The sequence below is a fragment of the Pituophis catenifer genome, unplaced genomic scaffold, assembly GCF_029215685.1.
Source record: "Pituophis catenifer annectens isolate HBS135680 unplaced genomic scaffold, rPitCat1.0.hap2 SCAF_2, whole genome shotgun sequence".
Lineage (NCBI taxonomy): Eukaryota > Metazoa > Chordata > Lepidosauria > Squamata > Colubridae > Pituophis > Pituophis catenifer.
The window spans coordinates 278,163,198-278,176,459 of record NW_027256882.1 but is presented as its reverse complement, the minus strand read 5'-3'; the positions used below and the strand labels follow the sequence as shown (position 1 = coordinate 278,176,459).

General features: G+C 43.4%; 1 protein-coding gene across 1 annotated transcript in view; it reads right to left on the bottom strand.

Annotated features, from left to right (window-relative positions):
• Window positions 1-13,262, bottom strand: part of PDZD2 (PDZ domain containing 2) — a 238,000-nt gene that overhangs the window by 41,337 nt on the left and 183,401 nt on the right. The window contains exons 10-13 of the mRNA XM_070935965.1: window positions 11,993-12,066; window positions 9,914-10,139; window positions 5,961-6,078; window positions 224-356 (exon numbers count right to left, since the gene is read on the bottom strand). Of these exons, the coding sequence (XP_070792066.1) occupies window positions 224-356; window positions 5,961-6,078; window positions 9,914-10,139; window positions 11,993-12,066 (551 nt within the window). The remainder of the gene's footprint in view (window positions 1-223; window positions 357-5,960; window positions 6,079-9,913; window positions 10,140-11,992; window positions 12,067-13,262) is intronic.

Genomic DNA, 13,262 nt, shown 5'->3' with positions numbered 1-13,262 from the left:
TGCACTAATTTGTAATATCCACTCTGCTATTTTTTTTTAAACTCGAGTCATAAGGCACTTTGCTGAGAAACAAGCCCATGAACTGGAATTGTTAGGAATTCAGCTAAAGATGCATACGTGTCTTTTTGTTCTAATATACCTTTTCACATATAAAACCACTGTGCAAGGCTCAGGGGGAAAATGCTGCAGAGAAAAACTGAATATCTTCCATTCTGTTTCATACCTTTGGGTTAGGATGTCGGCTAACAATAAGGCTAACCGGGCCGGGTCCACATTCACTCAAGATGGCGTAAGCTTCACTCAGCGCTGCATGACGCAAACTGACCGAATCTGCTTCCAGGATCTGATCACCACGGCTAAGGAAAGACAGACATCAACTTTAATGGTGCCATTTCATAGACAGGATGTAGGAAAGAGGGAGACATCTCACCACAAAAAGTTCAGACAGAAAACAGTTACAACCTAACTATAAATCCAAAATGCAAAACAGGAAAACATGATTCAATATTAACAACAACAAAGAAAAAAATTGTGCACAAAAATGGGAAAAAATGATCCAAATATCAAATAAGTTTAACATTAAATATAAAAAAATCCACCCCAGCAGGATGCTTAAAATAAAATAAAAATAAATAAATAAATAAAACAACAACAATAATAATACCTGATAAATTCTCCTCCCCTTACATAACGGGTCTACAAATAGTTTTAAGCTTTCATCTTTATTTAACAAGAATAATATATTATATAAACAAAGTTCCAGATGATCCAGATCTTTATTTAATAATCAAATTGACCCAACATCTAATCATAATAAAAATCTCTATATAATAAAAACAAAGTCAACAGGTTAGGCCAAACATTACAACAGTTTTCAAATCCCTCTGATAACTATCTGTTATTGTATTTAACTTGTAGAAAAAGTCCATAAGCAGCTTCCAGTCCCTTATAAAGCTATCTAGTCCATTGTCTCTAATCAAACCAGTTAATTTCGTGATCTCTGCTAATTCAATCAAAAAAAAAAACAAAACCAACCAAATTCTAAAGATCTAATCAGAAGCAGAATTCCCCCTTAGGTGGGCTTTTCTAACAGCCAGCTAAGCTACAAGCCAAAATCCTTTAAAATCGGAGTTGAAACTCTAAAAATTGCATAACTAACTAGGACTCATTGGAGCTGTGAAATTACTTTTCTAGTTGTGAAATACATTGATCTAGTTGCTTCATAGGCTGTTCTGAGCTGTTAAGATCTTGTTTTGATTCTGTCAATGTGAACCTGTCTGAGAGAGCAACCAGCTCCTGCTTCAGGGGTGGGTTGCTCCCGGTCCGGTCCGGTTCTATAGAATCGGTAGAAATACTGGTGGGAGGTTCTGCATACCTGCCACAACATCATCATGGGTGATCTGCACGGTCCCATTGCGAACCAATAGTAAAGGTAAGTAGAACCCACCCCAGGGTGGGTTCCACTTACCTTTACTACCGGTTCGCAACGGGCGTGCGCGCGGTGCTTCTGCACATGTGCAGAAGCTTCTGCGCATGTGCAGAGCATCCATGATGACATCTGAGCGGGTGGGCTGAGCCTCCCGCCGCCATTACTACTGGTTCGCAAGATCCGGACCGAACGGGTAGCAACCCACCACTGTCCTGCTTCCAAATTAGTTCAGCTCTTCCTTATTTTCCTTTCTCCTTTGGTTCTCTTTTAACTCTATTTAATTTCTCAACCTTTATGTAGATAATAATGACTTGAATCTGACCTGAATTAATGAATCTGACCTGAAGTGATACATATCTAGTCTAAAATCCTTCAGCAGTTAAGTAACCCACTTATTCCGTAGGGCTGTAATGCACAAGTGTTTAATTTAGGAGCATAGAAACAGTGGCCCAAGGTCAGAAAGAAGTCTATAAAACTTTGGATGTGGCTCCCAATGTCCCTCTCAAGTTAATAATACAGCTAATCCTCATTTAATTACCATTTATTCAGCGACCATTCCAATTTATGGCAGTGCTGAACAAATGGAAGTTACAACCGGTCCTCATAATTACAGCTGGTGCAGCATCTTTGCATCTACATGACTGTGATTTGAGACTTGCCCTGCAGATTCCCACAAGACAAAGCAACAGGGCAGCAGACAGAAAGTCACAATTCATGGTCAAGTGAGGTCCTCACGGTCCTCGCTTAACGATGGTAACCAGCACTGCCAGAACTTCTGTCACTAAGTGATGCAATCATATGATTTTTTTTGTTTGACTTATGATTGTATTGCTCCCCAACAGTCCCAATTTCCAGTCCCAATTACCGTTGTTAAGCAAGAACTCTCTGAAATAATAATTAAATGTGTATGCCACTAGGCTTCCAGTGACAAGTTGTAGCCATCTTGTGTCTTAACGTGACAGAAAACAAAGCCTACAGAAAAAAGAACAAACTATCTAGAGATAATCGAGAACTACTATTAGATCGCAGTCATGGCCAAGCGCGCAGTGTCTTGGATTGCCACAAACTATAAGAAGTGCACTTTCTAAGGGTTCAGAAACATGAACTGGATTTCCAGTGGCTTTTTTGAGCATAAAAAAGCTCGACAGCTTCCCCAGTACCTGGATGAAGCTGTCTATTTGGATCCGCTCCAGTCCGGCTTCAGACCTGGGTACAGCACGGAAACGGCATTGGTCGTGTTGGTGGATGATCTCTGGAGAGCCCGGGATAGGGGTTATTTCTCTATCCTGGTCCTATTAGACCTCTCAGTGGCTTTTGATACCATTGACCATGGTATCATGTTGCGCCGGCTGGAGGGACTGGGAGTGGGGGCACCGTTTTGCGGTGGTTCTCCTCCTATCTCTCCGACTGGTCGCAATCTGTGTTGTCAGGGGGGCAGCGGTCGACCCCAAAGTGCCTTGTTTGTGGGGTGCCACAAGGGTCGGTCCTCTCGTCCCTCCTGTTCAACATTTATGTGAAGCCGCTGGGTGAGATCATCCGTGGTTTTGGGGTGGAGTTCCATCAGTACGCTGATGATACTCAGCTGTACATTTCCACCCCAGACCATCCCAATGATGCCTTGGAAGTGATGTCCCAGTGCCTGGAGGCCGTGCGGGTCTGGATGGGGAGAAACAGGCTTCGACTCAACCCTTCCAAGACCGAGTGGCTGTGGCTACCGGCGTCCCGGTATAGCCAGCTGACGCCATCGCTGGTTATTGGGGGCGAATCATTGGCCCCCACGGAGAGGGCCCGCAACTTGGGTGTCCTCCTGGATGCACAGCTGTCTTTAGAAGGGCATATGATGGCCATGGCCAGGGGGACTTTTTGTCAGGTTCGCCTGATACACCAGTTGCGCCCCTTTCTGGACCGGGACTCCCTACGCACAGTCACTCAAGCACTCGTCACCTCTCGTCTGGACTATTGTAATGCTCTCTACATGGGGCTCCCCTTGGGGTACACCCGGAGGCTCCAACTGGTGCAGAATGCAGCCGCGCAGGGGATTATGGGAGCCACGGGGCGCTCCCATGTGACTTCTCTCCTGCGCGAGCTGCATTGGCTTCCGGTGGACTTCCGGGTGCGCTTCAAGGTGTTGGTGATCACCTTTAAAGCGCTCCATGGCTTAGGGCCGGGGTACTTACGGGACCGCCTTCTGCCACCAATAGCCTCCCACCGGCCGGTTCGCTCCCACAGAGAGGGCCTCCTCAGGGTGCCGTCGGCCAGACAATGCCGGCTGGCGACCCCCAGGAGGAGAGCCTTCTCTTTGGTGGCACCTACCCTATGGAAAAATCTACCCCCAGAGATACAAGTGATCTTCGACCTCCGGACTTTTCGTTGGGCCCTAAAAACTTACTTTTTTCAATTAGCCGGTCTGTCTTGATTTTAGGGTTAGTTTTAAAATTTTGATATTGATTTTAAATTGACAAGTTTTAAATCACGGGCCAAATTTATTAACTATTTTAACTCTATTTTTAATTGTAATGTTATGTATAGATGTTTTTATTTTGGCTGTTTACCGCCCTGAGTCCGCAAGGAGAAGGGCGGTATAGAAATTTGAATAATAAAATAAATAAATAAATAAAAGGAATCTCACTGAGCCGCGGTGGTGCAGTGGTTAGAGTGCAATACTGCAGGCTACTTCCGCTGATCACCGGCTGCCAGCAGTTTGGCAGATCGAATCTCACCAGGCTCAAGGTTGACTCAGCCTTCCATCCTTTCCAGGTGGGTAAAAGGAGGACCCAGATTGTTGGGGGCAAGAGGCTGACTCTGTAAACTGCTTAGAGAGGGCTGTAAAGCACTATGAAGCGGTATATAAGTCTAAGTGGTAAGTGCTCACTGCAAACCCTTCCTACCACTGTGATAGCCCACAGGTAGACCAGATGAGGAAATCAACTCTGGGAAGGTACAATTACAATTGTGCTGTATCTCCTTCTTATAATTAGGAAGGCATCTACCTGAAATACTTCCAAACCATATCTCATAGTTAAGGTAAAGGTTTTCCCTGTCCAGTCGTGTCTGACTCTAGGGGGCAGTATTTATCTCCTTTTCCTAGCCAAGGAAACAAGCACTGTCCCAAGATGTATCCGTGGTCATGTGGCCAGCATGACTATTCGCCAAGATGGAACACTGTTACTTTCCCACCATAGTGGTACCTATCTACTTGCCTTTGCATGTTTTCAAATTGCTAGGTGGGGCAGGTACTGGAGCAAGAATGGGCATTCACCCTGTCATGTGGTGCTTGGGTCTCAAACAGCCGACCTTCCAATCAACTAGCCCAGCATCTTAACCATTAGGTCATCCCTATCTCATAGTTCTGAACTTAACTGTTTCAGCTCCTTTTGCTTAGGTAACGGTTCTTGCATATCTCCTCCAGAGCATCTTCCTTAGTCTCTACACCCTGCCAGATAAGAGTTTAAAAAAAGGAAGTGGCAGCAAATAGGTTTGGAGAAGATCATGTTGTGCTCCTAGGCATAAGAAGAGATACCCTACCAATTGACCCTATTACAGCAGAAGCAGGAAGGAGAGGGGCTTTCACTCAGAATAATGGGAACAAGTTTTGCCCTGCTGGCTATTGCTGTTCTGACCTAGGCTTCCTTAAAAAGCACAAGCAGAGTCTTGGTCCCGGCAAAACCCCTTTTATTTATACGACTGTGAATTCCTTTCATTCACAGTCAGCAAGGCTTACACAAACAGTCTTTCAGAGGAATGTTTATCAACACAAACCTTATCTTGCTTGGAAAGCTGCCAGATAACTAGTTTTTGAATGCAGAGTAAGGCAAAACTTGGCACAGAGTCTCTTAGGGTCACGAACAGAACTTTCCACTCTTGAAACGACCAACTGACCAAACAAATGGTTTCCTGCAAAAGCCCACTCCCCATTCGCTCCTCTTTTGTTTCCTATGGGAGGGGCCAATCACCTCCAAGGTGTGGCATTACACCGACGTCAACCCTGCTTTCTTAGTTGTTGTCTTCTGGAAATTCTGTGCATGCGCACATTGGGAACAGACTCCAGCAGTTCCTCTACCTCACTACTGTTTAGCTCCCTCTCTGCCTCTGACGCAGAGTCCTTGTCCGCGCTTTTCCCAGCCCCCAGGACTGGCCCATGTTCCTCTGCAACCTCCTCACTGTCCGACTCTGCTGCCAGCTCCGCTGGCTGGCAGTGGGCCACAACAGTTGCTCTGGTATCTGCCATTGATGCCATGGCTGCGCAGGTGAGGCAGGGAGGGGAAGTCTAAGGTATGTTCAAGTGCCCCACTTGCAGACATGTTCATTGCACTGAAAACAACAATGCAGGTGCCAGCAGAATTTTATCTAATGTAGTATCCTCTGGATGCATACTGTATAACCTTTGTTCCTGGTGCTTTACTGTTCTCTGCTTTTCATGTCATAAGCTACCCAGAGTCTTGTGGAGCTGGGTGACCTCTAAATTGAATGACCGAATGAACGATGCAGTGGGGGGAAAAAAAAACCTTTAAGAAAACAGTTCAGGACTAACCTTAATCTTCCATCCATTTTAGCCACAGATCCTGGAGCCAAGCTGTGAATATATATACCTGGAAGGCTGTTCTCCAAGGTGAGGCAACAAGCACCAATGCCCAAGCCAACCCCAGGTTCTGTGATGAAATAAAAACAAAGTTGAGAATAGTTTAACTTATTGTTCACTGTAACAGCCACAAGGCATAAAAGCACGATTGAGAGCATTTTAACAAACTGCATCACTGTTTGGTTTGGTGGTAGCAGTGCCTCAGATAGAAAGTCCATACAGAGAGTGGTAAGGACAACCGAGAAGATTATAGGAAGCTTGCTTCCTGTTATTCAGGGTACAGCTTATAAGCGCTATGTACTTAGAGCTCACAGCATTGTTAGAGACCCCACACACCCACTTCACAGTCTGTTACTGTTGCTCCCCTCTGGGAGGAGGTTTCAAACTATTTCTAGCAGGACTTCCAGATTCTGTAACAGCTTTGTTCCCTATGCCATCCATCTGGTAAACTCGCAAGATTCGTTTCTCTTGCCATGTACATGTATACATCCAAAATAGACTGTGTTGTTTCTCCGTGTCATATATGTGAGTACATGCATAATTTTGTATTTGTTTGTTTGTTTGTTTATCTCATCATGTTTATGTTTACATTAGAGGTGGAGACCCTTTGAGAGCTGTATGCAACATAATTTCATTTTAATGTATGCCGATTAGTGTACAAAGTGACAATAAATCCTGTTCTGTTCTGTTCTGTTCTGTTCTGTTCTGTTCTGTTCTATATTCTGTTGTTCCATAGATCTTGAAATGGCTACTAAGAGCCTTTGAACCAGATCCTAGTCACCCACTGCAATGAGTCAGGGTGGATCAGGGGAAGTTTCCTCCTTCTACTAAGGATTTTAAGGCTGACTTTAAAGCAGAGGTGGAAAACTATGGCCCCTTTATGACTTGTGGACTTCAACTCCCAGAATTCCTGAGCCAGCCATGCTTTAAAGCAATGAGAAGACTGTGCTCCTCTCAGTTGCTGTATTTTCTTCATTTGGCTTCGATTCTTCCCCCTCATCTCTCAGATCAAGACATCTTGATGAAAGCTGATAGGAAGTGAAACAAAACACAAGAAACATTTGATTCTGTGGTGATTCTTGACATCTCTCCACTCCCAAAGTGCTTACGCCCAAGAGCCAAATGTAATAAAAGAAGCCATTACAAACACTTTCCTTGTTTATTCCCTATATGAAATATACCCTTCTTATTCCTCAGGCTCGAAATCATGATGAAATATCTTTCCAAGGTCTAATTGTAAATTCTCCCAGTAAAAATTCTTTGCAAAAGCTGGCAAGGATTATGTATTATAAATTTAAAACAGATTTAACCTGATTTTCTACTCAACACTTGTTTATTAATCTGAGGTTTTTAATCCGCTGTTTTTCATCAGAGCACCTTTCCCTCCACAAGTCACAACATTAGTAAAAAATATAACATTTCGGCTAATGCCATTTGAAAGACTTGAAAGGACAAAGGAGCCCATGGAAAGGACTCACGGCGGGGGGCGGGGGGGGCAGAGAAGAAGGGAACAGGTTGAAAATCAATTATAAGATAGGAAACTCCAAGCAAGATAAATACCATAAAATTCTTCTAAATCTGAGAAGGATATAGAAGCAATTTTGAAATGATTTTAAGAAACAGGCACCTCATTTTAGCGGAGGCAGGCACTTTTCCTGCCTCTCTCCTCTGCCTACCCCATCATGACCCATTTGAAATTATTTGTCATAAAAATGAATATAAGTAGTCCTCGTCTTATGACTGCAATGGAGCCCAAAATTTCTGTCGCTGAGACAATTGTAAAATAAGTTTTGTCCCATTTTACAATCTTTCCTGCCACAATTGTTAAGCGAATCCCTGCATATGTTAAGTTAGTAACGTGGTTGTTAAGTGAACCTGGCTTCCCCATTGATTTTGCTTGCAAAGAAGGTCGCAAAAGGGGATCACACATGACCCTGGGACACGGCTTCCTTCATAAGTATGAGTCAGTTGCCAAATGCCTGAATTTTGATCACATGACCGTGGGGATGCTGCAATAGTCATAAGTGTGAAAAACAGTCATAAGGCGCTTTTTTTCAGTGCCGTTGTAACTTCAACAGTTGCTAAACGAACTGTTCTAAGTCACGGACTACTTGTAGATTGTTGGCCTTTTCAGTTTCCACGGATGGAAGAAGGTTGAAATCAGAATTTTCTAGCGAATATAAATCGCGCGGCACAGCTGATCATCGGAAATACCAACCAGTAGCTTTTTTTTACTACCGGTTCACCGAACCGGTAGATTTTATCACTACCAGTTCACCCGAACTGGTGCGAACCAGTAGGATTTCACCACTGGTTGAAATTCAGCTGATCCAAGAAAGTGGCTGTAAGAGGATAGTTTTCCTGTCCTGTCCTTCCCCCTCTCTGTTACATCTCTGGTGCTTTTTATTCATCAAAATCTTTGAACGTATATGTCACCTATTTCCCTAACGATTCCACATTTACAAGGAGAAATTTTTTAAAAAAAGAACTCCCAGTTCAATAAAAACCATCAAAAACCCTGAGGAAATAAACATGGCTTCAGCCATGGTTCATCTTTTCTGGGCTATTCTGGGAAGTCAAAATAAAAATTCCCAGGAGAGGCAAACCACTCCTGGAACTTTACCAGGAAAACTCAAGGATATCTGTGCCTTTTTAAATAAATATGCTCTTAGACTCCTTTTCAACTTTAATGATGGGGAGGATGGTTTCAACCTCAGTGGCAATTTATTCCATGACTAGATAAGTTTCTAAAAAAACTTGGACATGGTAAATCCTTGGATTAGAGCCATCAAGAAAACCTAGTGAATTTTTTAAAAAAAACACATTCTGCAAAAAGCAAAGACAAGCCATATTCATAACATAACATGCCAAGAAAACTGTATGGCTATGTCCATAAAAACACAAAGCATCAAGTTCAACTTGAAGGAGACTTTACATATTTAGGGCCAGGAAGTAACAACGTCCGGGTGGGTGGGCGGAGCTTCATGCTGCCTGATTCGCCAAACCATGCACCGCCACCGCTACTGTTTCACCCGAACTGGTGCAAACCGATAGCATTTTACCCCTGCTTCCACCTCAGGAATGACACCACAGGTCTTGTAAAACAGCAGCCCCCAACCTTTGGGGTACCTGGGACCAGTTCTGTGGAGAAAGGTTTTTCCGCGGACAGGAGGGGCCGTGGTTTTGCATACTGTCTGCATCCCGTGGATGGGGCTTCGTGGCCCAGTTGCTGGCAAGTTGCTGACCAGTGCTGGTCCACGGACTGGGGGGTGGTGGGTTGGGGACCCCTGTTGTAAAGGATCTTGAGCGCCAAACATAACTCCATACCAAATATATTGATTACCACAATTCGTCTTGGGGGTCACAAAGATTTCTTGAATTGGCTTCTATCCTACCCAACAGGAAGAAGTCCCATGTGTTTCATTTCAGTGCGGTTAGACAAATACTTCCAGTGGTGTGTTAAATCTACTCATGCAGAGTTCTTGGTATATTATCAGCTTCTATGTGACTATTTTAATATTTTGCATGGGGCAGCCAGAAGACAGCACGTGATTATTATTATTATTTTTTTACATATAATGTTGGAAGTTTCCCACCCACAAATTTCATTGGAATTTCAACAAAACCAATTTGCTTTTATAGCATAGTTTCCATTACCTGCTCCCAAAGCATTTCTTCCCCATTTCGGTTCCTTCTAGACACGCCAGACAAAAAAAATTTGATCACTAACCATCCCAGCTCAGATTTACAGGGAAAGGAGTCCAATAACTTATTAAAATCTTATTATTGTTTCTATTTCCCTCCCCTCTTCTAAAATCTTCCTTAGGAGATTTTCTCTGCCTTGCCAAAGCACTTTGGGCCATGGTTATTTTCACCAGAGTAAAAACAGTCGCATTTTCTCAAACCTTTATTTAGAGTGACTTCCATGACAATTCTGTCCTTTGGTCCAGGTCCTTTACGACTAGAAGAGGAAGTATCTCCGTCTTCACCACTGGGAAATGAGGCTCCTCCACTGGTATTGGAGCTGGGAGAACTGGACCGGCTCAGCAATATGGGAGTTGGGCACGGCGTAAGGCTTGGGCTGCGAAGTCTGGTTCGCACTGTGAGAGTCACCACACCTTTCTTCAGTTGCTAAAGAAGTAACAGAGTTGTTAGCTTTATAAGTTTAGTTTAGTTTAGTTTAGTTTTAGTTTTATTTGATTTGTATACCGCCCTACTCCCGAAGGACTCAGGGCGGTGAACAGCCACAGGATAAAAAACATAAATACAAAATTTAAAACTGAATAAAATAGAATTAAACAATTTGGCCGAAGACAGATTTAAAACACCCCAATAAATTAAAAACGAATTAAAATTTATGTTTTAAAAAGGGAAAAAAGGGAAACAGTTAGGCCAGGCCAGCCTGATGGAATAAAAAGGTCTTGAGAGCGTGGCGGAAGGTGCGTAGATCCGGGATCCTCTGTATCTCTGGGGGGAGCTCATTCCAGATAGTAGGTGCCCCCACAGAGAAGGCTCTCCCCCTGGGGAGAGTAAGTATCACCACTTTTCCTTTGTCTCAAAAACTAAGGCATGAATTACACATCCAGAACTTGGAATATGTCTGGAATCATTAATTGGAACATCTGCTCTTGAATAAAAAAAAATACAGTATGGTGGGAATTGATCACTACAGCGGATCATTCTGTACAATTTGATTTAGAGGTTCTGTTGCCTATGAGTGTACAGGAAGTCCTCGACTCATGACTACAATTGAGCCCAAAATTTTTCTTGCTAACATTTATTAAGCGAATTTTGCCTCATTCTACGACCTTTTGTGCCACAGCTGTTAAGTGAATCACTGCAATTGTTAAGCTAGTAACATGGTTGTTAAAGGAATCTGGCTTCCCCATTGGCTTTGCTTGTCAGAAGGTCGCAAAAGGTGATCATGTGACCCTGGGACACTGCAACCATCATAAATATGAGTCCATTGCCAATCATCTGAATTTTGATCATGTGACTATGGGGATACTGCAATGGTTCTAAGTGTGAAAAACAATCATAAGTCATTTTTTTTCGGTGCCATTGTAATTTTGGTCAGTAAATGAACTGTTGTAAGTCGAGGACTACCGGTACTACCTTATGAACATATTCCTTTACCTAAGCCCGTGATGGCGAACCTGTGGCACGCATGCCACAGATGGCACGCAGAGCCCTCTCTGTGGGCACACCAGCCGTCGCCTCTGCCCAGCTTCACTGTGCATGCGTGCATGCCTCCCGCAGGCCAGCTGGCCTTTGGGTCTCTGTTGTGCATGCATGGGGGGGGGGACCTTCCCCGATCTCCGCAGCTTCCCCCCCCCTCCAGCGTGTCCCTACCTTTCTACTCCATTTCTGCCACCCGAACCAACCTGGAAGCCAAAATAGGGCGTGGGGGTGCCACGCAAGGCCCCTTGCACCCTGTTTTGGGCCTGGAAAGCCTCGTGCACCAACCTGGAAGCCAAAATGGGGCACGGGGGGGGCGTATGCATGGAGGACCAGGGCACATGCACGGGGGCGAGCACATATGCATGGGGGCGGGGTGCAAGTGCGGAGGGCGCTCCCATTGCATTTGGGGGGTGTCGATTTGCGCACTTTGGGCACTCGGCACCAAAAAGGTTACCCATCACTGACCTAAGCAATATTTTTTACCAACCTTGCCTAAAATACCTTTATAGCTATAGATGCCAATGCAAATTATTTTCCTTTGTATTGACATTGCTTTGTCCAGGACCCATGAAAACCAACTCCAAAAAAGATGCTGGAACAAATAATTTTTTTGAACCCATCTTTCCCCATCGCCATGTGGCAATTTGTTTTTAAGACAAAACAAATATAGAAAATAAAAAAAGCTTTCCCCACCTGGATATACCATCCAGATGTGTTGTACCATAACTTCTATTTTTTCCCAGACAACAAGATCAGGCTGGTTCTGAACTTTTGAGAGTTTTGAAGGACATCAATCTACCTACTTTGAATGTTTGAATTGCCTCCTGATGAGTCAGCCCTTGTAATGATTCCCCGTTAACTTCCAGAAGTTCGTCTCCTGGAAATCCAAAGCAAAATGCGTTATCAGCATTTAGATAGGATGAAGAAATGCTGTTTTTAGAAATAAAAGTCATTCTAGTTCTTCCGGTATTATTAAATTACAAGATATTTGATCTCTTTCTATGCTTGGAGAAATTACATTTTAAAAAGTGACACGTTACTTTTGACCTGGAATTTTCATTAGACTGTACAAATTTGGAAGCATTTTGTAGTTTAGTTATCTTGTGCATTTGGAATTTTGGAAATCTAACAAGGAACCAAAAAAAATAAAAAAAAAATAAAAAAAGCTTAGCAGTCATTCTTATCCATTAATGGTAGCAAAAAGAGAATTTGCAGGGATGAATAATGGGCCAACAATACATGGGCCATAAGCAGAACAGCTGAATTTTGTTGGATGAAATCTCATCCAATTTCAGGATTCAGAATGGTTTATGGGTAGGAATGGGAGTCTGGATTACGGTTTCCACCCTTCTGGATCTTGGGTGAAGAACTGTTTGTCACCAAATGTGGTATAGCACAAACTATGGCTTCTAGATATGGTTTGTTACAAGATCATTACATTACACTGCATTACACAAACTGTGGAAAGACCTGTCCCCCTACTCTCCCTTGGCAAGAAAAAAATCTGGTTTATATTGTGTAAAAATAGCAATATTTCAGATGTCTCTCCTTGGAAACATCTGAAATATCGGAAGGAAGTATCTAGAAGGAATAAAACCATGGCTCCAAAGAGGACAGTTTATATTAAACCTTTTCTTTTGCTCTGGGCCACGAAGGAGTAGCACAGGGGTGGGCTGTTGGGGGTTCGGGAGAACCTCTAGCTAAGATATTGTGCAGTTCAGAGAACCCCGAAATCCCACTGCTGGCTGGCCCCACCCACCCCTCCCCTCCCGTTCCAGGAGTCCCCACACGGCCTGTTTTGGATGCAGGTAAGTATTTATTTATTTATTTATTTATTATATTTCTATACCGCCTTTCTCCCGTAGGACTCAAGGCGGTGTACAGTCAAGAAAAATATAGACACACAAACATCATATAATTGCTAATTAAAATTGTTACTTAGTTTGGTCAATTAAATAAAACCCAGAATTAGATAACATTTAAAAAATCATTCGCATGTTTGTATGTTTAGCCCTGCCTGTTGGAACATCAGGGTCTTGAGGGCACGGCGGAAAGCACGGAGATCAGGGATAT